Source organism: Meles meles, chromosome 4, assembly GCF_922984935.1.
Source record: "Meles meles chromosome 4, mMelMel3.1 paternal haplotype, whole genome shotgun sequence".
Classification (NCBI taxonomy): Eukaryota; Metazoa; Chordata; class Mammalia; order Carnivora; family Mustelidae; genus Meles; species Meles meles.
The window spans coordinates 45,310,006-45,336,612 of record NC_060069.1 but is presented as its reverse complement, the minus strand read 5'-3'; the positions used below and the strand labels follow the sequence as shown (position 1 = coordinate 45,336,612).

The 26,607-nt window shown below is 50.5% G+C and overlaps 1 protein-coding gene and 1 pseudogene across 1 annotated transcript in view; both read right to left on the bottom strand.

Moving 5' to 3' along the window:
• The window catches only part of XXYLT1 (xyloside xylosyltransferase 1), a 159,507-nt gene that overhangs the window by 63,318 nt on the left and 69,582 nt on the right, over positions 1–26,607 (bottom strand). Inside the window, exon 3 of the mRNA XM_046003874.1 lies at positions 4,516–4,648. Within this exon, the coding sequence (XP_045859830.1) occupies positions 4,516–4,648 (133 nt within the window). The remainder of the gene's footprint in view (positions 1–4,515; positions 4,649–26,607) is intronic.
• Positions 18,514–18,632, bottom strand: LOC123940973 (annotated as a pseudogene).

Sequence of the window (26,607 nt, the reverse complement as noted above, 5' to 3'; positions counted from 1 at the left end):
ACACTCTCACACACACACATCCTCTGACATACTCACACACGCACATCCTCTGACATACTCACACACGCATTCTGTTTCACAAACACACATTCTCTGTCACACACATTCTCACACATGCATTCTGTCTCTCACACACACACACATTCTGTCTTCCTCACACACGCAGATCATTCCCTTCTGTGAAAAAGAGGTTTTAATTTTGGGGTAGGGATAGAGCTATTAGATTTAGCAAAACAAACAAAAAACAGGGCACCACATATATAAACAGCAAATAATTGTTTTGTGTATATAAGTCCCCACGCAATATTTGGGGCATACCTACATAAAACAATTATTTGTTGTTCTTTTGAAATCCAACTTTGGTGAGTGTTGTGTATTTTAACTGGTAACCCCATATGGTTGGGGTGGGGTAGAGTAGAGGTATCCAGTAGAACAAATAATCTTAAAAAGAAAACACAAGGAAAAGTTGTGAGGATTAGGGGAGGAAAGTGAGCAGGTGCCCTTTGCTGAGCATCCCTTTCATACCAGAAGCTTTCATGCATGTTGTTCATTTGAATTTTCCAGTAATTCTGTGCTTCAGTTATATTTATCCCCACTTATAGATTAAAAAACAAAACAGAGAGGGGGTGCCTGGGTGGCTCAGTGGGTTAAAGCCTCTGCCTTCGGCTCAGGTCATGATCCCAGGGTCCTTGGATCGAGCCCCGCATCACACTCTCTGCTCCGCAGGGAGGGAGCCTGCTTCCTCCTCTCTCTGCCTGCCTCTCTGCCTAGTTGTGATTTCTCTCTGTCAAATAAATAAAATATTAAAAAAAAAAAAAAAACAGAGGGTCAAATAATCAAGCAACTTACAAAGCATTGGCAGGTAATTCAGGAAAAATGGGACTATAATGCAGACCTTCCAGGTACAACCCAAATGCAATTTCTTCTGCATCAAGTGACTTTGCCCGCTAATACACATTTATAAGGTTATAGACTACATAAAGAGAGCCCAACAGATTTCTTTGCTTTTCCAATACCTTCATAAGGAAGCAAATTCAAAATGGTATCCTGGACTAACATGTAAAAACACATTATCTCTTTACAGGAACCATTCTGCTTATAGAGAAAGCACTAGATCATTCTCTCCTTTCCGTCATGTGCCCCACCCAACTAAACACATCACCTATGAAGACCACCTGTCCAGTGGTCTAGCTCCTTGACAAAGAAGCAGTCAAAAGCTCAAGACCATTTCCCCTGAAATGACCACGGCTCCCCAATTTTCAGATGAGAAAGGTCACGGGACATTTGACTCAACAGAATCCTGACAGGGACCCAAGAGAAAAAGGTACCTCTATCACTATCCTAGCATCCCACAATCCATCATTTCCCAGAAAGCACAGTGGGTTTAGTGTACCTTTGGGATAGGAGAGGGTGGAACTTTGGTGGGAGAATTGTAAAAATCAGAAAAACAAAAAAAGTTATTTGTCAAATGAATAATGAGAAAGACTTTTCCCTCCACCCTCCTCCAAGCTCCTAACGTTCTTTGCGGTGCACAATAGAGGGGAAACAACTATAAAAATGACTTAATATGTGCCCTTTTGAAGTACAGTAACTGTCAGGCAAGAGACTATAAAAATAACACAGTTGAGGAGATCCAAATTTATTTCTGCTTAGTGAGTTTCCAGATCAAAATGCACTCAGTTAAACAGTCAAGTTTTGCTTCTGTACTGTTGTTCTCTTTCTAAATTTTCCTCTTTGTAGATGCTAGCAGATTTTGCTTATGATAAAACATTTGCCCACCTCACACTCCACCACTTAGGGAGTGAGACTAAATAGTTGTGGGAACCCCCACTGGTTCCTTGTTCCTCAAGGAGGGCACAGGAAGTAGCACACGAGTGGGCAGATGCCAGCCTGGGGATGCCCCACCAGCGGTGGTGGCCAGGTTCAAAGCCATGGGGCTGGGTCTGCCTGCTCCTGCAAAAGGCCAGGCTCTGTCTGTCCTCATGCTCCCTGCTTATGCTCGATACCCTCCCCCTCCCCCACTTCTTCTCCCATACCCTCCTACCCCCCAACCCCCACCGCCACCCCACACAACCAGGCACAGGCTCCAAAGGTGCAGACAACCAACGTTTACTCTTTTGGGCCACTGGTGTCTCCAGTTTTCCAGTGGAAGAAACACCCCACACTCCATTCCGCCTCCGGCCCAGGCAGAACCAAACCATTCCCAGCCCCAGCACGAGGCTGTGAATATTCAGAGGCAATTACCCAGAGCCAGTAGGATGTACATTTGAGCAGGGCCGTCATTTGCAGACTTAATTATTAGAGGATTTATAAACGTTTCAGCTGCTGGGGGGGTAAGTAAGGGGAAAGGGGAGCACATAACGGAGGAGTTTTCGTTTCTGCGGATCGTGAGTGCACAAGCCCTACAACAGGCCAGGCTGGGACTCTGCCCGCAGCGACAGAGGCCTCATTTTTCTCATTGCACATGATAATTAAAGACTCCAAAGGTGAGAAAAATTCAATTTCATTTTGGATCTAAAATCTTTCAGAGATTTCTTCTGACAAGTCCAGATAATTAAATTGATTTAAGTTTCACCATTAATGAAATCCTGGATCTACAAAAACATAAATTCTGGCCAATACTGTTTAAATGGGATCACATTTCCATTTCTATTGCGCAAGAAGATTCCAAACCAGGGTTTGAAGGCCCCAAGGCTCTGACTGGATTTAATCAGGAGCCTGGTGCAAGTATCCTGGGGACCCTGGCCCTTAGGAAGCAGTGAGGAGCCCAGCAGCAGACCAGCAGCCTCAGGACAGAGGAAAGACCACAAGGCGACGGTGAGGGTCGGGAGAGTAGGATCACAGTGCTGAGCGGAGGGAGGGAGGTATACAGCACACCAGCTCCCATCCTCAGCTGGAGGAACCCCAGCTCCAAGCATAGGGAATTAGCACGTAGGACTCTGGACTCTGAGTTCGGTGCTCCTTCCACTGCTTCTGGGTATTAAATGAAGAACCCTCAAGAACCCCTAATATAAGGTCCACCTTGTACAAAGGGGAGGAACGAGGCTTGAAGGCTGCTCTGAGTTGAAGTGGTAAGTGTTTACCTAAACCCTCCCCTCCGGTTCCCTGCAGACTGTGAGGCTCTGCTGTGTGACTGGGGGACAGCCTGGGAGAGGATGACGTCAGGGCAAACAGCCCACAAGGCCTGGGAGTTATCAGCCCATTCAGAGGCCTCGCAGGAATTTCCTGTTATGGGATCTGTGTCTTGCAAATAGTCACAAGCAAGCAAACTGTCACTCTTCCCCACTTGTTTAGGGGAAACAAGGGCTCTGGGGTCACTAGCAGCTTGTGCCCCACAGCTCTCCAAAGATGGCCTGGCTCCAAGAATGCCCACAGGGAGCCGGAGGGAGGGTCTGCTCAGACAACAAAGGGCGGGCCAGCCCAAGGGGGATGGTGAAATTCCAGCTCTAGGCAGCTAGGTTCTGGGTGAGCTCTGGCACTACTGGGAGGACTACCGGGAGGAGGATCAGTCAGCAATATGGAACTCTCCGGACCCAGAACCATGGTTCTAGTTTCAACAAACACTTCTAGGGTGTCTTTTCCTTTCCTTCATTTCCACCGTAAAGCATACAGTACACACATGAGACAGGAGACTGAGGTACTCCAGCGGCACCCTGCGCTCAGGTCCTCCTCCCCACCAGGCCCCCACCCCTCCATAGGGAACACCAGGCCGGCTTGGGGGATCATCGCTGCCTTGGTTTTCCTTATAATTTTTGCCACATGGCATGCACCTCTACAGATACAATTAACTTTGCACGGCAGGGTGTGTGTCCACTGGCTCTCTGTGGTTCTGTGTGGTACTCAGCTGGATAAAAAGATTTTCTTTATCCATTCTGCCATCTATGGACAGTTAAGTCATGTCCAGTTACTGGCCACTGCCCACAATGCTGCAGTAAACATCCCTGAGCATGTCTCCTGGTTCTCAGGTGCTGGGGCTTCTCTACAACCCATGCGCTTGACAGTGAAGCACACGGCATCACACTGGAGGCTTTCTTCACAGTGACGAGGTGACCCCAGCTGGGGCTTGCAAAGCTGTAAGGCCTTCCCCTCCTCACGAGACACTGATACACTGGTTCTGCTCAGACAGAGGAGGGGTCACTGGTAACTCAGAGGCCAAGAAAACCTTGGTCGGCACCAGACGAGGCAATTAAAGCTATACAAAGCCTGAGGTTGTAAAATTCTGAGCTTAACCAGAACCAACAACCCAAGCAGCTCAGCTTTCTACGAGAAAAAGGCTCCAAACTCCCCAAAAAGAAGGAGGCAGCAGCTACAGTTTGGGGCAGACCCACCTGCCATACTAGTCACCATATATGCAGTAAGGACAAAGGTGTCTCTAGGAGATTTAGTGCAGATTAAGAAATTTAAAACTGTCTACAAATAAATCTCAGTCTGCTGTGGGAAGCAGGGCAGGGGAAGGAGATGAGGGGCTAGAGAAGATCCTGGACGCCACTGCCCCCACAGCTGCCACAAACCTACCTGTACACCGGCTGCATCTCTCTCGCTATGCCGATGACAGCGCCTGGCAGGAAGTTGTCAAACTCCTCAAACAATTCCCGGATGTTGGTCTTGTACTTCAGGTCCAGGTCCAGCTGAATTATCCGCAGGATCTCTGGGGGAAAGAGAAAGAAAACAATAAGATGCAGACACACATCCTGGGAGGCTCAGCCACAGGCAGAAAATGAGGGGAGGGAGCAGAAGCAGGTATCCAATCACTCTGGGTAGTCCTGGAATGATGCAGAGCTGTCGCTGGAAACAGAGGCCCTTCGTGCCCCAGCGACCCACTCTGCATCAGACTCTTCATGAACTGCCCCCCGCCACCCCGCTTCTTGCACACATGCATTTTTTCCTAGAACAAGGAGACCGTATGCTCCGCCTCGGGCCCACTGTCCTGGTGTAACTTTCAACAGCATGCCGCTCCATTCTCAAAACGAACCAGCCTGGATGCTTGGATGATGGATACCCTACCGAAAGCTCAAAGCTTACAGGTGTTTCTCTGTGGGACACAGGTGGTAAATGACCCACGAGAAAGAGGGCTGGAAACCTGCACTGACTGGTACTTTCTCAAACCCAGACATGCACCAAGTTCAGAGGCCGACAGCACCGCTGAAAGACCTCGGACACAGTTATATTTTTATTCCACTGTCTGAGAGACAAAGTGAGCTATAATTAGACAAACTGAGTCTCACAATTACCCGGCATGTAAGTGCTGTTTGCTTCCGTTGCCTCCAGATGACTCAGGGTGAGGAGGGTGGAGGGAGGCACCAGCTCTGGTCTCTCCTCCACCCGACACCCCCCCGACCAAGCCTGACTCAGCTCCTGTGTGGCAGTGGCGTCAGGGGACAGGACCCAGCTGCCCAGGACCCTTGTCCTGCCTCCCACCAGGAGTGACACACAGGTGGCTGGAACTAAGAAGGGAGGAACTTGGTGCATGACATGGGCAGGGCTGCAGGGGCTCCAAGGAGGGGGTGCTTGGGGTCAAACAACGTAGGAGAGAAAGCACTCTACACTGAGGAGGGGGCCTGAGGTGGGAATCAGGACACGCAACTGCAAGTTCCAGCTTTCCTGCTGCTTACTTCTGGGACCCTGGGAAAATGACTTACCTAAACCTTAACTGTCCCATTTGTTCAAGTGGGGGTGATCCGATGGCCCCCTGAGCCTGTGATATCGGGAAGATGAGACAACAGATGGGAAACGTCTTGGATTCAGGCTGCAGAGCACAGCAGGAATCCAGCGTCTGTTGAGCAGGGAATTCACTGATGACTGAGGCAGTCAAGGAAGACTTCATGGAGGCAGGAGACGTGGGCTGGGCCTTGACACCTAAGCAGGGGTGGACAGCTGAGGCTCAGCGATGCCCACCAACACCCACCATCAGGCTCTCCCCAGGGCACGACGACAGTCTGAGGACAGGCTGTCCGGGGAGGCCCTCTGAAGACAGGGACCCCATCTTTGGCATCTCAGCCTCCACTCAATCATACTGCGGGCCTTGGTGGTCAGTAAACACTCAGGAATGTTTGTGGAATTCAATAGGCATTCTCTAAATTCGTTTATGAAGAAATCATAGCTTATGATTCCAGAAAAACTGATTCATTTGTTCTTGTTCTCTTTTCCTTTGTGGCACAGAAAAAGAACATTAGTTGACGTCCGACGTGAGTGTTTTGAAAAAAATAAGCTACACTAGGTGAGAACCCGGTAGCCTAGGCCAGAGGAAAGTGAGGGGGGTACCAGAGCCAGACTTCTCTGGCCCTGCAGGAAAGGGGTGCAGGAAAATGGGTGGGTGATCAGGAAAGGTGATGACTCAGGGGTCCAGAGGTTGGGAAGCTGCTGTGGTGACTTCACTCTCTCCCAGAAAGCTGCCCTCCACCAGGAGTGGAGAATAGGGACAGGCCACAGGCCAGAGCCTCAGGGCATCTGCTGCTCTCAGAGGCGGTCCTGGAGAACAGAGAGAAGGAGCCGGATGGTGAGCTTGGAGAAGAACACCATGTCCCTGGAGAGAATGTCTAGGAATGAGAGTCACAACCACCAAGAAGTCACGCTGGGGAGGCCCCATAGCAGACATGCCCCCTCTTTCCTTTTCTTTCTGCCTGACTGTGCCCCAAGCTCCCACATCCACAGTACGCACAGTAGAGGGGAGCACTAATGAGACAGGGACGGGAGGGCACCGTCATCATCCCACGGAAAGAAAGGACGTCATCACAGTTTCTGTCAATGAAGGCAGACAATGGCATTTAGCCAGATGATGGGGATGCCTGGGGAACATATGGTGGGACTTCTGAGGCACTGACAGGGCTATGGAGGAAGGGGTTCATGTCATCCTCATGGCCCCAGGGGTACTTTTAATGCCACCAATGACAGCCACATGGAGGCATCCTTTCCGTGAGTGGTTCTTAAGCACCCAGCATTGCACAGGCACGAGCTTATTTCTCCTAACCACCCAACAGGTTGAGTTATTCCTACGTTCTGATGAAGAAACAGTCTTCAAAAAGTTTGAAACGACAGCCCACAGTCCCGCAACAAATGAGTGCTAGGGCTGGGATCTGAACCTCAGTCAGCTTCACGGGAAAGCTCAGAGACCCTTTCCAGTGGAGCCCGACTCCCCTCTCACCAGAGAGAAGCTCCTGGGAGGCAGGCCCGGCACCCCTGCTACCCGCACAGGGGCACACAGAAGTGCCAAGGGCGTTGACAGACAAAAAGCAGATCAACAAGCTGGCCAGATGTGAAATTTAAGTGAGGTCTTTTACAGGCAAGCAGTTTCGCTAAAGCTAAAGAAACTCCCAGTGGCCGAGAGGCCAGTCAACCAGCTGGTCGCCTTCCTTGAAAGCCTACCATGTGCTGTGTGTACTCCCTGGGCTTTCAAGGTCATGTACATCCAACCTATTCTCCAAGGAGCAGCCCCAATGCCTCCTTCCCTGCCCCACCTGGACAGGCCCTGGTCAAGGTCGTGGCACCTGTGTCCTGATCTCACCACCTTGGCCAGAGTGCTCCTTGAGGGCGGGAATGGGCTGGGAGGGCAGAGCCCTGGCCTCGTCTTAAAAGCCCATCCAAAAAATCTGAGCACCTTCCCTGCCCTCTAGGACCAGCTGGGAGTGAATCCAGAAAAGGTCATGCGTAGCCCTAAGACACAGGAATTCGACATGCTTTTATAGCTACAGAACTCCTTGTTTGTCAAGTACCTTAGTTTGCTAAAAGGTGCAGATACTTCTGTCAACAGGGACCTTCCCAGATGAGGTGAACTGGCTAGGAGTGAACTCACTGCTTCCCACCTGTGAAAGGACTGGCCTATTCCTACCTTTAGGGCTGAGGCTGGGAGATGCCCCCTTCTATCCTGAGACTGAAAGCCCTCCATGCAACCTGCATTGTTGTGCGGGCATCTGTCTAGGCGGTTATTCTTTTATGTAATCGTGAAATAAGACGCCAAGTTGTAAATGTCACTGCTAGAAAGAGGAAGATGCTTACCAGGAAGGCTGGAAGTGATTAGGGTGAGATTCTCTTAAAGGGCCCTGTTCCTCTGGCCTCTGATCCCTGCCGTCATGGTCTCTCTGTGGGAATTACATGGCGGTGCTGATAGGCCCTTCTGAGGGTGCAATACTATTGGTAAATGGCAGTGACAGCCACAGTGATGGCCCAGAGAGGATGCTGGTTGGTTGGGGGACAGCTGTAATGACAGCACTTAGGACCACTGAGATTTAAGGCATAAATAGGTGAGAGAATTGACTTCAAAGGGATGAAATCTATAAAGCATGGGGAAGAATGTCCCAGAAAAAGGACTAGACATCCTTAAAATTCAAAACAAAGGCCAGCATCCAGGCCTACCATGTCTACCATGTCAGAATCCCATGAGAATATGATTAAAAAAAAAAAAAAAAAAAAACCAAAGAGGACAGAATAATCTAGGATAATAGGTCTGAAGGGAGAGTCAATCTACCCATTACACAGATGGGAAAACTGAGGACCAAAGAAGAAGTGGGCCTTGTCAGGAGTCACACTGTTGAGCTAAGTGGCAACGCTGATCCCAGAACTCGGGTCTCTGATGGCTTAGCTAATGCTCTCATGTCAGTCGGTGCTCCCCTTCCACTACCTACTCCCATTATGGGTCATAAACTCCTCAAAGCAGGGAACATCGTGGCCAGACTAGTATGGCCCAAAGGGCTGTGCACAAAAATAGCCAGGCCCCCAGTGCAAGGAGCTCATAGAGGGTCTGCCGCTCACACCATGACAAGGAAACTTGAGGATGAACAGTAGTAGCTAAAGAAAGATCTCCATCATCCACATACTGGATAGCCAGCTTCCAGGAAATTGCTCTCCATATTCCCACACTACCATCAGGCAGGGATCTTAGAGAACAAACAAAAACAACAAATCTTTGGGTTTCTTTGGGAACCCACCTTGAGCTGCACTACATTCAAAGGGAGGCAGGAGCCAGACTTCACAGCCAAGGGCCACACTATCTCCTGGTGTGAGAACAACCACCACCAGTAGTAAAACACTGTCCCCGCACTTCAGCCTCTGCCCCTCCAACCTGGCCATCTTCTGTTCTGGCTGGACCCGTTCGCTCCCAGAAACAGGGTACTGTGACGTCCAGTCAGCTGGATGAGGGGCCTTCCCACCAGCTCCTCAAACCTTCGAATCTTGCCGTGTCTGTGTTTAATCGCAAAAACGAGGAGGGAAGGGTGTCATTTTCTCAGGTAGGAGGAAGCGTGCCATGGGTTAGGAAGAGTCCTGCGTGGGCACCGTCCTCGGGTGAGTGCCAGCGCTGACGCTGGCGGCCAGGCCCCTCAGGGGGACAGCAGGATGCAGAGGCGCTCCCAGCAGTGTCACCTCTCGGGGCGGCTCTCAGAACATGGCTTCCCTGTGGGATGGTCGCTCGGTAAGAGATCAGGCAAGCCGAGCCAGGCCACTTCAGGAAGCAGAGGAATTGCTGCCTCCTGGGTACAGAAGGTGGTCCGGGGGTCCTGGCTGAAACCCCCAACCACAGGACGACAAATGTCTGACCATAAGACGGGAGCCACGGAGGTGTGTCAACCCAACGTGGGAAAAGATGCTAAGGATCTAGGTCTGAGACCTGTTTCCTGTTGAACTGCAACTCCGCGGGGTAAAGGAAAGAAGGTGGTACTGTCTTCGCGAGAGGCCCCAGCTACTCACCTCAGCCTCTCATGCTGCGGCCTGACTAACAAAATGCTGCCACTCCGTCCTAGCAAGTGCGAAAAGGAAAGACAAGACAACAAGTGCTGGCTAAAGAGGCAGCTTTCAGGCCCTGGAGACCCCAGATCTGGGCAGCACTGAGGAAGTTCCTAACTGTGCAGGGGTGTTCTCGGGGTTTGGGAGGCCCAGCCTGGCAGGGCCCCGGGGGCCGTTCACCACAGAAGGCAACATGCATGGCCTCAGAACCGACTGGGAACTTCCCAAGTCAATATTCCCCTGTGGAAAGGCTCGAGACAGCTCATCATCAGCCTCCAAATAAACCAGTCACAAGGCATGTCATCTGACCATGGATGGAATTACAACCCAGAGTAATTAATGATCGCCAAAAACAAACAAAAGGGGGGAAAGAAGCTTCCTTTCCTCTCCCCTCCCTTCTCCTATCCCCAGAAACCATTCCTGGTAGACGCATTTTCACACACACAAAACAACATACAACAAAAGAGCCCGGGAAATTAGGAAAAGACAGACAAGCTTGGGTAAGCCTACCATCCTGGACAACAAACAGCCTTCTCTGAGGGGCAGAACAACCGTGCAAGCGCCTCCTTTCCCTCTGTCGGGAAAGAGCATCAGAGCTTCCCAGAGATAAATATTTATAATGTACCAGAGGGCTTTTGGCTCAGAACACCAGGCCTAGCTTTCCACTAACCAGGAGAGAGTTCAGGGAGAAGGGGACACTGTGATGACCCAGGCTCTGTGAGGTGTCATGAGGCTGAGACTCTGGAAGCAGCTGCTCAGAGAGGAAGCTTGACTTCTCACCTTCTGCCTAGAAATACGGCAGCCAGGGGCGCCTGGGTGGCTCAGTGGGTTAAAGCCTCTGCCTTCGGCTCAGGTCATGATCCCAGGGTCCTGGGATCGAGCCCCGCATCCAGCTCTGCTCAGCAGGGAGCCTGCTTCCTCCTCTCTCTCTCTCTGCCTGCCTTTCTGCCTACTTGTAATCTGCCTGTCAAATAAATAAATAAAATCTTAAAAAAAAAAAAAAGAAAAAGAAATACGGCAGCCATCGGCCACCTGCTTCATCAGCCTCTGGGGCTTCTTCATTGCCGTTGGGCAGGACTTCTGGCTGCCAGGGGCCAAAGTGCCACTGAGGGGGGTAGACACCTTCTCTAACAGGAGACCCACAGCCCAGGAGAAGCTGTGCTGAGGCCTGAGGGACAGGCCCAGTCCCAATGCACCGTGCCAACCCTCCCCACCCCACCCCCTGGACTGGCCTCTCCTGCCGCAGGGTCTCGGACCATCATGGCAGACAATGCCCTGACCCAGCTGTGTCCCCAAGGGCGTCTGCACTTGGAATGGGCTGTGGCGGCTCTCTTATCCAACCGAGAACTTGGGTCGCTTTCCAGCTGGGCTTTTCCCGGTGCCCCCAAAGCCCACTTCTCCACTCCCTTCACCATGTGGGGCCCAGCTGCAGGACAGCAGGCTAACTAGGGGGGAAGCTGCCACCAAGGAACACGGTGGAACACGCCAATGGTCCGAGGCTTTGGGTCCCGACATCTGGGGCTCCTCCAGCCTGGTCAGCCGAACGGTCCCTCCCTGGGAGCAGAGAGAGGGTGTCTGTGTGCCAGGCCCAGGATGGGGGCTTTCCACTTGCTGGCGCAGCTCAGGAACTTGCACTACATTTTCTGCTGGGTGGGCGTCAGTAGCTCCTGTGTTCGGAGGAGAGACCTGAGGCTCAGAGAGTCTGGGCAGCTTGACGAAGGCAACCCTTGACGCGAGGAAGCATTGGAATTGAGATCACAGACTTCCTCACTGGATAGTATGTTTGATCCATCACACACGGGTTTTGGAGAAAAGCCTTTAGACATCCCCAAGTCCCTTTTAAAGTCCCTTTACTTTTAAACACAAGAAATGCTGCCACATCAAGGGCAAAAACATCAGACAGCTCCAGGCCACCCTGGCATGGTGACTGGGACTTCTGTGGGCAGAGAAGGGGCTCCCACTTCCCACAACCATCCCCCTTAAGACCCTCAATGCAGTGAGCTGGAGAATTCCTGGGGTTCCCTTTCACTGAGCAGAGACTAACAGAGAAACTTCAGGAAAAAAGGGGGTCCTACACCACAGAGGTTGAAAGGAAGTTTTCAGTGACGATAGCCAACCTGTGTAAAATATGTTATTATATTCATGTAAGCATCCAAATACTCTGAGATGGGCATGACTTTTTCTACTTGACAAATGAGGAGGTAAAGAACCTTGGTAATCGAGATCACATGGCTGGGAAGCAGTAGAACTGGGACTCACATCGAATCTGCCAGGCTCTAAAGCCCAGGCCTGCTCTTCACCCCCACACGACCCTACCCTCCGGCCCCCAGACGGCCATGGACGCAGCCGGCTCGGTTCTGCCAGCGCTGCCCAGCTGTGGAGCCCCCGACTCTCCTGGGGCTCCTCTCCATTTTCCACGTCAGCAGCCGGCCCCTGCCTCTGAGCGTGGAGGGAAGGGAGGAAATGGAGTTCCTAAGAGTGATTTATACAACCTGTTAGCTGCACTGGTAAAAGGTTTGGGGGCCAAGAGGTTGAAATTAATGACCAGTCAGTTTTATGTATTAGCTATACAACAAATTCTTTCTTCCAGCCCTCCTCGCCCCCTCTCAAAATTAAGCATGGAAAACTGTGAGCTATGGGCCGGCTCTCACATTTTTTACAACCATCACCTCCTGTTTTGCGGACAAAACAAAACAAACTATTATTAAAGGACACAGTGTTTGCTCCAGCGCCGGTGTGACATGTGTCCCCTCCCTCACCCCTGTGCCTTCAGTGACTAGGTATATAAATCACATCCTTTAAGCGAGGACAGAATTTATTTCCAACTTGGCTGAAAAACTTTAGGGACGTTTATAATATATGACAACCCATACAACACCTGGTCCCCATTTTCCTCTCACTGCTATTGCCAGTATGAAATTATAGCTCAGGCACTTTTGTATGAATTTCAGTCTGCAGAGGAAACTGGATTCTAGATCTGGAAAGCAGAATGTCCCCCTTCCTTTCATTTCTATGGCACAATTGTCCGTGGCCCCTGCTGACCTCTCCACAGCTTAGAGCTCTCTGGGGTCTGCTAGAGATTTTATTTTTTATCTGCAAGAGCTCAAGCCCTGCTTCCTATTTGGGGCACAATCACATTCTCACTTTGTTCACCAGCCTGAGATGGATGCCTGGTCTCCGCTCTTCACCAGCAGGCTTTTTTTCATAGACCCCTGGGGATGGCAGCTGTAGCAAGCACTGCTCTTTGGGCAGAATTAACAGGTGTTTTCTGAAAATAGCGATCTGGTTACCATGGGTCTGCCTGAATGGTCACAGATCAACTTTCCAAATGGCTCACCCTGAGGTTGTTTATGGGAATTGTGGGGGCTCCTGTTTCTAATCTCCTCTGTCCTCTCTTTTACTTCCCCCAGCCACTTTTTCCCTCTTTCCCGGCATTTGTGGATTCACTGTAAAATTAGGAAAACTAACCATGCAGCTCCTCATCCCCATGCTTTAGCTCTGGCACACACTCATGCCCCTAGCCCAGCCAGCCTGTTCAGGGTCTGTCCAGGGCCTGTCCACCACAGCCCTGTCCCGCAGGCCTCCTCAAATGACAATGGCCACAACAGGACTAACTGCTTACATTTTTTGAGTACCTAGCAGTGTTCAAAGTGCATTCCCAACTCACGAAACTCTTTGTTATACTTGAGCTCACTTAAACCTTCCCACAACCGTCAGGGGCCGGTGCATCTGTATGGGTCGGGTCCAGCTGCTATAACAGAAGACATCAAGTAACAATGGTTTGAATAACATACGAGGACCAAGCTAAGTCACCGAGGTATTACAGGACTGCTCTGTAAAGCTCTCAGAGGTCCTGGCCCTTCTACCTTTCCATTCTGTTATCCTGGGTCTGGTTTCCATTCTCAAGGTTACTGCATGGTGCAAGATACCTACTAGGGCTCCAGTCAGCTTGGCTGCTTTCCAGACAACGAGGAGGAAGACAGGGACAGGTGTCTGCCCCTAAGCCCAATAAGGCAGACCCTTTCAACAACCTTCCCGGAAGTCCCAAATTTAGTCACCTGGCCACACCTAGCTGCCAGGGAAGCTATGAAATTAATGCTTTTACCAGGCATAATGCGGGTCCCAATAAATGGGATTGGCTTACAAAGGAAAAAGGAGAAAACAGACAAGAGGGCAGCAACCAGCAGTCCTTCCACTGCCAGCACATGGTAATTCCACCCACTCTACAGATGGAGAAAGAGAGGTCCAAAGGATTAAGTGCTGCTAAGGTTCCACTGTCAATGATGGCAAACAGGAACCAGGTGCATGTCATCTGACCCATATCCACATGCCTCTTCCTCGTTCACAACGTCCCCTCCTTCGCCGCAGCAGAGCTGTTGGTCCTGCTGGCACTCCTGTCCACTCACCTTCCAGACCTCCACTTAGCCCTTACCTGCTCCTTGCTGGCTGACAGGCCCACTGGCCCTGGGCTGCCACCCTCAAGGACCCCAGTCCCCCAACCCCGGCCTCATGCTTCCCTTCCAGCTCGCCTCTCCACCCAGTGTCCCAACGTGTCTCTTGGAATCCAGACATGGTCACTAGTAAGGGGAACCACGCCAGAGCTAGCCAGACTGCAGTGAGCCGGGCAGACCCTCCAGGCAGGATCGTAATCCCCAAACGGTGTCTGTCCTGCTGTGGGGTCTGGGAGCACCAAACCTCCCTCGGGGGTGCCCGTGCAAGAACAGCTGCTGCCTCTGAACTCTGTTTCTGGTGACAGGCCTCTGGCATGGCTGGCACGTTCCATCCTGGCACTGAAGGCACACTCCATGCACACTGCCTAGTCACGTCCTAGGCCAGGACACTGCCCTGGCAGTCCCGGATGACAACGGCCACCCAAACACAGACAGTCTGGCTGAGAACTTTGGCCGTCTCTCTCACGTCACTGTATTTTGGCAATTCTTCCTGGTAGGAATATGAATCCTTTACTCTTTCCTGGGGCTCAACTTCCTGGGGCCTTTCCACCCTGCAGACTCATCCTTCCCTTGGTGGGGTTCTGCAGCCCACCACTGCCCTCAGAGGCCCAGGTCGCCTTCTGCACACTCTCCAGTGGCACATGGCAGAAGGAACTGCCACCATGACCAGGGCATGCTACTGAGAAGTCTGCACAAGGAGGACGGGTGCAATCAGGCAGAGAATGGCCAACTTTCCCCCAAGGAGAAACAGCAGGTTCTCCTGGGACCGTGGGGCAGCCGAGGGGAGAGCGGCCCACCATCACTCCTTGTGCCCAGAAATCCACAGCATGGCAACTTTCACAGAGAAAAACCAGTCTCTCCATATGGGGAACCCAGAAAAACCTTTCTGAGATTTATATGTGAGGACCTACCCATTCCCTTAACTTCTACAGCAGGAGAAAAAAAATAGGGTTTTAATCTTTTCGGGAGCAGCACCTGTGGCCCTGTGACAGTTTGCAGACTGACTTGGCCAGTGGTCAAACAGCTCTTCAGGCTTCCTGTCTCCAGAGCCAGGTCTCTTGCCAAAATGTCATGTTATTTTATTGATTCTTATGCTACAATTAAAAAAAAAAAAAAAAGCAAACGACCTATCATCACCTGGAAAATGAGGTTCCAAAGGCCAGATTCTGAGCTTGGTATTTTTATGTGTTTTACCTCACTTAATCCTTACATGTAGGGTTTACTGTCCTCATTTTATGGGTTCTCCCACCAAGACAGTCTGCATTTCAAGCTTTCATCCCTGTTTCCCAAGGTTAAGGGGAACCCCACAGGAGCCCGAGTCTGCTGGGTCTTAAGAATTACCCAAGAACAGGGAGAAGTCACAAGACTCCACTCTTACTTCCATTTAAAATACAACTTTGCTTTCTTTGGAGCAGGGCACTCAAGAAACCCTCTTCTAACTTATTCCTGTCCCAGACTCTACAATAGAAAAGATTCTGTCTACTGAACTGTACCTAAACACTAATTAATTCATTTCTCTGTTTTAATTTTTAATTTCATTTAATTAACTAGTTTCTATTTTTTAATTAAGTAGAATTTAAGTTATTTGTTTTCATTTTTAATTAAAGACATAATATATAATACCAAACTGACATAACTGTAGATAATGGCAAAAAAGAGAGAGAGAGAATTTAGGCTCTAAGATATTTCAGTATGTATTTCCTAGGAAACAAGGCCACTCTCCTAATGGTGGTACAACCACCAGATCCAGGAAATTAACATTAATACATCACTGCCATTTAATCTATAGCTCCATACAAAATTTGCCAACTGTGCAAAAACAAAATTTGTGGTTCAGGATGACACAGAGTGGTCCAGTCTCTTTCGCCTAAAGTCATTCCGCAGTCTTTCCTCATCTGCCATGGCCTGGGACAATCTGAGGAGTACAGGCCAATGGCTTTGTAAAATCTCCGTTGAGGTACATTTGTCTAATGTTTCCTCACGATGAGATTCAGGTTATGCATCTTTGTCAAGAACAACACAGAAGTGATACTATGTTCTTCTTTCTCAATCCTGTCAGGACACACAGTATGTCAATCTGTCCCATTATTGATGATGTTAATTTTGATCATTGTGAAGTTACCACTTGTTCTGAACAAAAGTATCATGGAGAGAAACATTTCAAGACTATGAAAATGTCCTCTTCCTGAACAAGTTTGACTCTTCTCATCTGAATAAAGGATTACTATAATGGTTATCACCAAACGGGGACTTTCCAATGCCTTCATTCTCTGTGTTTATGAACTGGCATTCCACGGCAAAGAAGTTGTTTCTAGGGTGCCTGGGTGGCTCAGTTGGTTAAGCAACTGCCTTTGGCTCAGGTCATGATCCTGGAGTCCCAGGACCGAGTCCTGCCTTGGGCTCCCTGCTCAGCGGGGAGTCTTCTTCTCCCTCAGACCTCTCCCATCTCATGCTCTCTCTCTCACTCTCTCACTTGCTCTCAAATAAAAAGAATCTTTTAAAAAAAAAAAAAAAAAGAACAACAACATCAATTTTCTGGCATCCCCACTTAAAGCAGGTCATGCCAACCTTCCATGACTGGAAGGTTCTGGTGCTACCCACCACAGGGGTCCTAGACAAGGAGGGAACATCAGGATTGCTGTGATTGGGACTTTCGGTCCATCCTCCTCCAAGCACCTGACGGTTGGGGGGCTGGGGAACAATGGCCCTTTTGAAAAACTTCTAACAACACCAGGCTAGAGCGCCCTGGTGCATTCTCACAAAAATAAATAATTGAAGAGAAAAACAAGTATCACAGGCAGTTTCGGAAGGCAACACCACCCTTGGCTTTCCTCCGTTTTGTAAAACAGGAATACATGGGCTGTCTTACTTAATGAAATGTGACTTAGGGAACTTTAGGCAAGTGTGCATGGGCGGGGCCCTGGGATGGGGGCTGGCTCACAGGTCTGACTTTGCCCCTACACTGAGGCTTGAGCAAGCCACCTCCCATCTGGGCATCGGTTCTCCCAGACTGTAGAGAGAGGAGGCTTAGGATAGATGCCCTCCAAGACCCTTCCTGGCCCTGCCACCAATGATTCTGAAAGGAGGTGGCCCTTTTCCCTCACTCATAACCCAGCAGCTTGTTCTCAGAAGAGCACAAGATACATAGATCAGGCACAGAAGATAGATCTCGCTGTGCTGACCTCAGCCGTGTCAAGCCAAGCAAGCCCTCCACTGTGTGCCAAGTATGAGGACAGTGTGGGAGAGGTTCGGAAATGCAGGACCTTGTTCCTAGCCTCAAAAATTGCAAATATAGTAGCATTTTCATGATACATTCTCCACAGCTGCCACAGCCACTGCTGTTTCCAACATTCCTTATGATCATTTTCCATGGTGGTAAATAGTACAGATGAAACTCACACTGATTTAGTACCTACCATGTGCCCCACACTAGAATACTTTCAAATCTCCCAGTTTCCATTTAACGAATGTAGAGAATGACGGTTTATAGTGGCCAAAGAACCCGCCAAGGTCATATAGCTCGTGAGTGCTGGAGCAGGAATGCACACAGCAAGTATAAGTGGTTCTAGAGTCTGAGTCGCTTTAAACAGGTTTACTTCAAAGTCTGCCCATACCCGTGCCAGTTTATCTGTTGCCGATAACAAACCACCCCAAAAGTCAGCGTCTTCAGTGTATGCTTATTTCCGTGGTTCTGTGGGTCAACTACACTTACTGGGCGATTCTCCCAGGGGGTCCCTCTTGTGCGGACGGTAAAAACAGCAGCAGAGGCTGCCATGGGCCAAAAGGATGGGCCAGACTGGACGTTCTCTATTACTCACACGGCTAGCAGTTGCCACTGGTTGTTGGCAAAGAGCACTCCACCGGGCTGTCCACCGGAGCACTTTCATGGGGGCACTCCCCGGGGGTTTGGCTTTGCCCAGCATGGCAGCTGGATTCCAAGAGGGAGCTTGCCAAGAACAAGTGTTTTGAGAGACCCAGGCGGAGAGTATGTGACTCCTGGTGACAGCCTTGGAAGTCCTGCTGTGTCACTTCCACAGTATCTTGTTTGTCTAAAATGAGTCACAGGGCCAGCCCACGTTCCAGCACGGGGACCACATGAAGCTGTGAGCACTGGGAGCCACGGCTGGTGAGGAGGTCATCTTGGCACCCAGCTACACAGACCCACACCCCACACTGGTGTTACAGATTACCGACATTTCTTCTTTATGGTTGTCTACATTTCTACCATCCGTATGTATTCTTTCATAACCCCTGAAGCAAATTAATATTTTGAAACATAATGTTATAATACATATAATCATCACTATGTCCAATATATATATTTTTAGGTACTTAATGTATGTATATATACATATGAGACAGGAAGAAAATGTGCATTTTCTTCTCATCTTCTCAAAATGAACATGTATTGCTTTTAAATTAAAAACATTTTTACACTTGATCTTAGCCAAAAGGCCAAGAAGCGATTAACTACCTCATAGGAAATATCCACTTTCTGGTAACACATAACAGATTTAAGACATCTGCCATAACCTCAAGATTCTTTTAGGATTCCTTCTCAAGTTATTCATTTTTATAATCTTTCTCCTAGGATGAAGTCCATCTAGAGATTTCTGCCTTCCTCCTATACTTCACCACAAGGTAGCTTTCTGGATTTCCAAAGGGATTTTTTTTTTTTTTTTTAAAGAAAAGGTAAACAACAACCTGGGAGTTACTTTTATCTGATTTTTTTTTTTCCTGTCATTTATGTAAGTATATTTGTGCTATATTTTCCACATCTCCTCTTGCCAACTACAGCTTGGAAATCCAAGGTCAATGGCAGGTACTCTGGATATCTCAGCAGCTTAGAAAAGTCCTCAAGTCTATGGTAAGTGAGTCTTTCTTTCAGAGGTCAATTTGCATTCTCAGAGCTCCAGGCCTAGAGGAATCCAAAAAAGAGTGAGCAGCTGTGAAGATACCCAAGGACATTTGATCACAACCTGGAAAGTTCGGTCAACCCTCTGCAGTGAAGGGGGTTAGCCTGAGGCAGAGTGAGCCCCTCTGGTCAGGTAAATGACTGTGAAAACGTCCCCATGGAAAATGGGGGCTGCAGGTAAGAGAGTTGCCGCTGTCCCCAAACAAAGAGCCTCCCTCTGAGTCATGGCACCAAAGGACAGTGGTGAACATGGAGTGGACACGTCTGGCATTGAGTCTGGAGAAAGCAGGGAATGGGGGCAGGAGGTGTCAGGAGTGAGACTGAGTTCTCCTGGCCGGCCTGCCCTCCCAAAGGCAGGTGGGCTGAGCCCCGCCCCACCCTGGGGTCCCACTACCAAGCCCACCAGCAGAAGCAGCTCTGGGAGCCTAAGAGGCTGATTCATTGAGTCATTCAGCACTATTTTTACCCAGTCACTTTCCAACCATAAACCCACATTTCAAATTTCATTGTTTGGGGTGGATTAAGAAATTCAACTTGGCCTTTCGTGTGGTTTAATTTCCTGCATGCCTGTATGAAGGAAAAACTTGAGAATTCCGATGGAAACAGGACATTTTAACCTTTTCTTGGCAGGATGGCATCCAGATTTTTGGTGTCTCGACTGTTGTCCAAACCTACAACTGATTCAGCAGGGAGGCCTGGACCTGCCCCGTTCTCTCCTCTACCGAGGCAGACAGAGTTTCCCCCGTGGCAGTGTTTATGGCCTGGCTATTGGCAGACTAGGTCGGGGCAGCTTTGTTATGAATCTTCCAGTCCATTATTAAGAGCTGATGCTGCCTCTGTTCAATTCATATAACAGTTAGTTGTGACATACTCAGTCATTAGTGAGCAACACCCAGGTATGGAGTTTGGTGACTGTCAGTGACAGCAGAGTCAAACAAGCTTGAAAACGAGTCCCAAATGATTTCGATTACAAAGCCGCGCATGACTCTGTGGTCACAGGAACAGCAAACACACACCAAAAAAAGAAGAATGTTCCTTTTCTGTGGAAACCAGGATGAGTCCTGTTTTCTTTTTAAAACACATTTGCCTCCCCTCTTAAGTACAATGATGATGCCTGGTTAACTTTCATTCCTTTGATATAAACGGGCTCTAAAACTTCAAGGTCTTCCTGACGGCCCAAAACACTTCTAGGTCAGGCAGAACTATGATTTGCTGTTCAAGGATGGAGCCCCCTTTTCAAAAGCAAAATCCAGAACTGCACCAAATTTTCCTTCTGTATCTCATGAGAGGCTTGACATGCTGTAGAAAAAACAAAAATTCAATGTGGCTAGAAGTACACCGCTGGGGAGCAGACAGAGGCTGAGAGCACAAGCACACCCTGCTTTCCCTCCTGGCCCAGGGGCAGCACCGAGCCAGGCCCTCAGCGCTCAGCCCACCAAACCCGCACAAGCCAGCAACGCACGGCAGTTCTGAGACTCGGGCCACTGTTCCTGTTTGTGATGGACAACTCTGCACTCTTTTGATTATCCAACAAGTATTTACTAGACCCCCGCTCTGTGCCTGGCGTTCCAGCCACTGCAGCTGGAGCAGGGAAGCCAGCCCAGGGCCCTGCTTTCATTTCCCTTCCGGTCTAGATGAGAGGACAGCACACGGCAGTGTGGGGAGCTATGGGGAGATGCTGAGGAAGGGGATGCAACACGCTACAGTGAGGGGCAAGTGAAGATGGGACAAGAGAGAAGTGAACAATGGGGAAGGAGAAAAGCCAAGGGGAAAAGAGAGCAGAGGGAGCCACTGGTGAACATCCGCGTGCAAGAGGAGGGAGGGTGTGAAAGTTGTGGCCAGAGCATGCAGTAGGCAGGCACGAGACCCACAGGAGACTCGAGCACGGTAGGAGGGTGGCCTGACCGGGGAACCTTCCCCCCACCGCATAGCTGGCACTTCAGTGTGGCTCTGTCCCCAGCCAGGGGTCCTGGCCTCAGATGGGACGTGCCCCTAGGACACCCTGGCTCTTGGGGCTGTGCTCTCCGCAGTGAGGGTGCTCGACTTGAGAACTGTAAAAGAGCTTCCCCATCTACGCAACTGCTTCTGTCACCTAGTTTCTAGGAGGCTGGGGTACACAGACAGATTCTAGTCCTGGCCTCAGCTCTCCTTTGTGCAATCGCTAAAACAGTTCCTTTCCTCTCACCAACGGCAGAAAAGCCCAGGGGCGGTCCCCTCCTCCACCCTCCCCCCACATATCAGTACACAGGAGGACTTAGGTTAAAGGGCCGTCAAGAGCAGGGAGACCAGACAAATGGCCATACAAGCACTCCACGCGGCCAGGCAGCCACCTGTAATGAAGGCTCGTGTGGGACAGCTGTGGGGGTGAAGTCAATCAATTCTCATTCGGTTATCAGTTGAATAAACACATGCTATCTGACTGATTAGGCTAAGCCAAACAGGGTGTCAGCCCAGGACCTGCTCACAGACTAGTGATAGAGATGAAGTGACAGCACCAACCAGCACCCAAGGACACCGGTGCTCAGGGTCCAGGGTGCTGGGGGGCGGGGCGGGGGGCAATGCTGGGGTGCCCCGAGCGGGCACGCCGGAGAAGACTTGGCATGCACTTGGGCCTTGTCCTAGCCAGCTCAGGCTGCCCTAACAAAATACCAAACCCTGGGTAGCTTACACAAGAGACCGCTTCGCTCATGGTCCAAGAGGCCGGAAGTCCACAGCCCGGGTGCTGACAAGTCCACTTCCACTGAGGGGTCTTTTCCTGCCTTGTAGACTGCCACCTTCCCCCTGCGTTGTCACTGGCCTTTCTTCTGTGCTCGCCCAGACAGAGCCACGCTCTGGCCACTTTGCCCGCTTCAAAAGGATACCAATCCTTTTGAATCCATCTGACGGGGCCCCACACTTATGACCTCATGTAACCCTAATATCCTCCCAGAGACCCATCTCCAAATACCATCTCATTGGGAACTGGGCTTCCACATCTGAATTTGGGGGTATGCAACTCAGTCCACAACAGGCTTTGAAACACTGGTAGGCACCAGAGGCTTCTCTGTGGGAAACGGAATTACAGGAGAGCCTGGCGTCAGCAAAGGCAGGGCCACGTGGGCCTGGGGGCCCTGCTGGAAGAGCAGAAAGCCAGCCGGTCTGGCTTGGGTGAAGGAGTTGTAAGAAGCACGGGGGAGGTGAGACTGCTGGAAAGGCGGTCTGGGGGCAAGGAATGGCAGGGAGCCAGGGGCCTGCTGAGGAGAAGATGGACAGGCTCCGGCCTATGTATTGCAAAACCCTCCCAAGCTGTGTGAAGGACCAGACAGAGGAGGGGGACAGTTAATGGGCAGCTGCGATCGTCGCAACAAGAGAGGGAGAGGCTCTGAAATCCATGGTTCAGACTGGTGAGAGGCTGCAGACAGAGGAGCTCAAGCTCTTCCGGGACTGGCTGACTGGAGCCCCGACTTGGGGGAGGGGGTGGGAAACAAAGCTGAGGTCCCCTTGCCCGGTACTGCTTGGCCCGTGTCCCTCTCTGGGAACCAAGAATCTGCCCAAGTCCAGGGACACAAACACTCCCGTGTTCTCCCACTGCCCAGTGAGGAGGCCCTGGCCTAGTGCAGCCATGGCCCTGTCCTGCTAGGAGCCAGGGCCACAAACAGCAGGGGCCTCGAAGAGAGGGTTTACAGATATAAGGGGGTGGGGGGGCTCTCTCCAGTGGCTCCTCATCTGACCAGCTTCCCTGAGGGTTACTTTGTTCCCCTCTCGCCGGCCGGGACGGAGAAACCAAACAAAAAATGGAACCAATACTTACTAAGCACCCACTGCCCACCCCCCCACACCCCACAGGGCCCTAAAAGAGGGCAGCTCTTGGATGGGAAAGCAGGCGGAGCCTCCAGATGTTCTGGAACTAGACACATGCCAGTGACCCAACAGGGAGCATTCCTGATCCCTCATCAGTGGTTCTGGTGAGGCCAAGAAGCCGGTATGGCTCACAGGGTCCCTGTCACAGTGGTCGGCCTTCCTGTGGCCCCTAGGTCCATGTCCTCATCTGCAGAACAAGGGGTTAGGCCTGAGGGTCCCTCAGTCCCCTTCCAGTTCTAGCCCTACAACCACCAACTCAGTACCTACAGCTGGGAGAGCTGACCTTGGCAGTGCCTGATGACAAATGACATGGAATTTTCTGAGACTTGGCTAAAAGAAAAAAAAAAAACACTTCCCAGGGCATACTCAATATATGCCTAAAAAACTGGCATGACACTTTATTTTTATTAACTGAATCCTATTTTCTCAGTGATTAAAAGCATCATTTCAAAGCTCTTTCATTTTCCTAATTTTCAAACAGCCAGTGAGCTTCCCAATTCCCCAAAGTTCCTTCCTCCCACCATCCCCATCGCACCAGGCAAGCAGCTTGGGGTAAAAAAAAAAAAATGGCCTCCAGGGAATCCTATTTAAAGGAATCTCTTTGGAGGAAGTGAGCTTCCCTTTACAGAGCAGGGACTGCTCTGCTCCCTACCAAGCACCTGCTTCTGCCAGAGAGTCCTTCCAGGTGCCTGTCAGAGACCACCAGCCCCTTTCCTTGCAGAACAGTCACCAGCAGCCACTCAGGGGATGCCCCCCCACAGGGGATGAGGGCACAGCAGCCATGTCAGCAGGAACACTACCAGGTACGGCCTTTAGCTCCCTCACTTTGCAGGGGGTACAATCACAAGCCAGGGGCTGGATGGGAAGCCCACGGCACGAAAAGGACACGAGGCCATGAGCCACTTCTCTGGTGACTGCCTTGTCTTAATGAAGCCTATGGGTCACTCCATGTCAGTGTCCTATAAACCAAATCTCACAGTAACCAGGAAACGCAGCCTCGCCATCAGATGTCAAGAAAACCCCACACTCCCCACCCCATGCTGTCTTGAGTCGCCAGACCCTCAAAAGATGCACCTTTGGGGGCACCTGAGCGGCTCAGTTGGCTGAGGGTCTGACTCTTTGAGTTCAGCTCAGGTCATGGTCACAGGGTCAGAGATCAAGCTCTGTGTCAGCTCGTGAGCCCTGCTCAGCATTGAGTCTGCTTGAGATTCTCTCTCTCCCTTTCCTTCTGCCCATCTCCCCCATGCTCGCTCTCTCTCTAAAATAAATATATCTTAAAAAAAAAAAAAAAAAAGATGTATCTTTCACTTCCCTCCCCAGGGCCCAAGGAGAAGGGTCCTAGGATCCAGACCCTACAGACCAAGCCCAAGGATTTGCTTATACTCTCTTGCTCTAGGTACCCCATTATTTTTCTTCTTAGGACTTTTCACAATTCATAATTACATATTTCTTTATTTACTTATGGTCGGCCTCGCCAATGAGACTGCAGGCTCCACGAAGGCTTATACTGTCAGCACCCAGGACTGTGCTTGGCACATCTCACAACAACTGCTTTTTTAAAGGAGGAAGTATAAGACTCCCCCGGAACCAGAGTCACTGTGAGGAAGCTATATCCACTAAAGAGCAGAGTGTTTCATGGGGGCGACTAGAAAAACAGCTATTCCAAAGAGCAATCAGGGCTGTGTTCTCAGGCCCACAGAAGCAAACAGAAAACTCTTGTTGGGAAGAGGGGGTCAGGCAAGGACACCCAGGAGGTGATCCTCAACCTAGGTCCTTAGAAGATAAGTGGCAGGACCTTACAAGTAAAAAGAGGGCCCACAGGTCAACAGAGAACAGGGCAAAGCCAACTGAAGGGAGAGCTGGCTACCTGGACCACTGGAGCAGGCTCCTGGAGGTCCGGCCAGGCCGGTGGTGCTGGGGAGTAAGGGCTGTGGCAATTTACCAACCAGACTGTCAGTATTTCAGGTTTTTACGACCCAAGTAGCAATGCAGTCTGCATGGACTGAGCACCAGCCCTGGAGACAGGAAGAGAGACTGGAGCCACCAAGAGACACGTGTGAGAATGGGTGAGACCACCTGACAATCCCAGTGGGAATGAGGGAGGGAGGGACATCTAAGATGAGTTCTTTGTTTCTGGCTCAGGCAACCTATGATCTGCCAAGATAAGGAAAAGGCAAACTTAGGAGAAGACCACAATCAGTTCTGTGATGCGTGCTGACTCTGCCGTACCTGTGGGACATTCAGATGGAGACCTCTGGGACCAGTCCTAATGGAAACTTTCTAAAAGTGGGTGTCAGGCAGATTCAGAGGTAAGGACGCTGCTAGTGTGCTCCCGCACCCTGTCCTCCTGGCTCCTTGCAGTCACAGGGCCGTCTAACTAGTTCCCGGGTTATGGACAAGGACCAAGAGTGATGGGGGCAACGTCTAGACTGGAACAGTGAGAGGCCACTGTACAGCCCTGCCCCCCCCCCCACGAGCTGTGAGTTCCAGGTGGTGGGGCTGCAGGATAGAAAAGCCTGAACCCCCACATTATCATTTGAAAGGAAGCGGTCCTCCAGGGCCACACACCCAGAGAGCAATTTGTTTGGAGGGGAGAAAAAAGGTATGAAAGCGCTGACATTTCAGGCATGTTCGTTACTGCAGCCCAGCCTAGCACAGCCTTACACATGCAGATGACGTCAGCACATAGTAGCTCCGGTCAAGACACAGATAAGGGCCTGAAGAATCTTTTATCTGCCCACCCCGAACCGAAAAGATGGGACATGAGTTTAACAATGGGATCACACTCCAGTAATGCCCTGTAAGGATGAAGGACACTCTTGCCCCACCCTGGGGTACACACCACAACCTCAGCGAGAGGAGGGCTACTCAGAATCCTCCCCAGGTCATTCTGATATCTTCAGGCTCCTACTCCACTTGCTCCATCTGCAAGTACTGGGATGAAATACAGAGAAACAGGTCTTGAAGACAAATCTGGGTTCTGTCACTCAGTCCCAAACGCAGCAATCCACACTCATGAACCATCAGTGTGTACCACCTCGGATACTCTGGGATTATTCGATTAGTTTATCATGTCTATCAAGTTCCCTCCACTTTTCCATTTCCCCCCATTTGGACATATCCCAAAGTCAGAGAGACTGGGGAAGTCGAGGAGGGTACGACATCAGTTTGTATCATACCACAGCGGCGTGCACAGACTCACTTATGCTCACCTAGTGACTCCGAACAGGCAAAAGATAGAAGTTTGCCACTGGAGTTGACAATGTAAATAAGTCAGGAAAAAGACGCCAAAGTCACTGTTCCCATGGCAACACTCCTTACCTCATAGAATGCGTGCCCACAGTGTCTGCGGAAAATGTGATGTTAGACTAAGGACACAGCCACTCAGAACCAATGGAAAGGAACGCCCAAAACCCCTGCCTGGGAACTGATACCCCAGGCCCGCGGACACAGTGGACGTCCACTCTGCGGCATGTCTGGGGCCACCTGCCAACCCTCTCTCGGGACACTCACATCAGCACATCCAGCTCTGGGCTCCCCTCATGAAAGCTCTGCCCCTTCCTCAGGCTTCAGGGGTGGGGGGGTGTCTTCCTGTGGAACTCCTCATCTTCAGACACTTTCCTGGTGATCCATGCAGACTGGCTCCCTCCCTTACACTATTTATTACATAATCCTACCACATACACG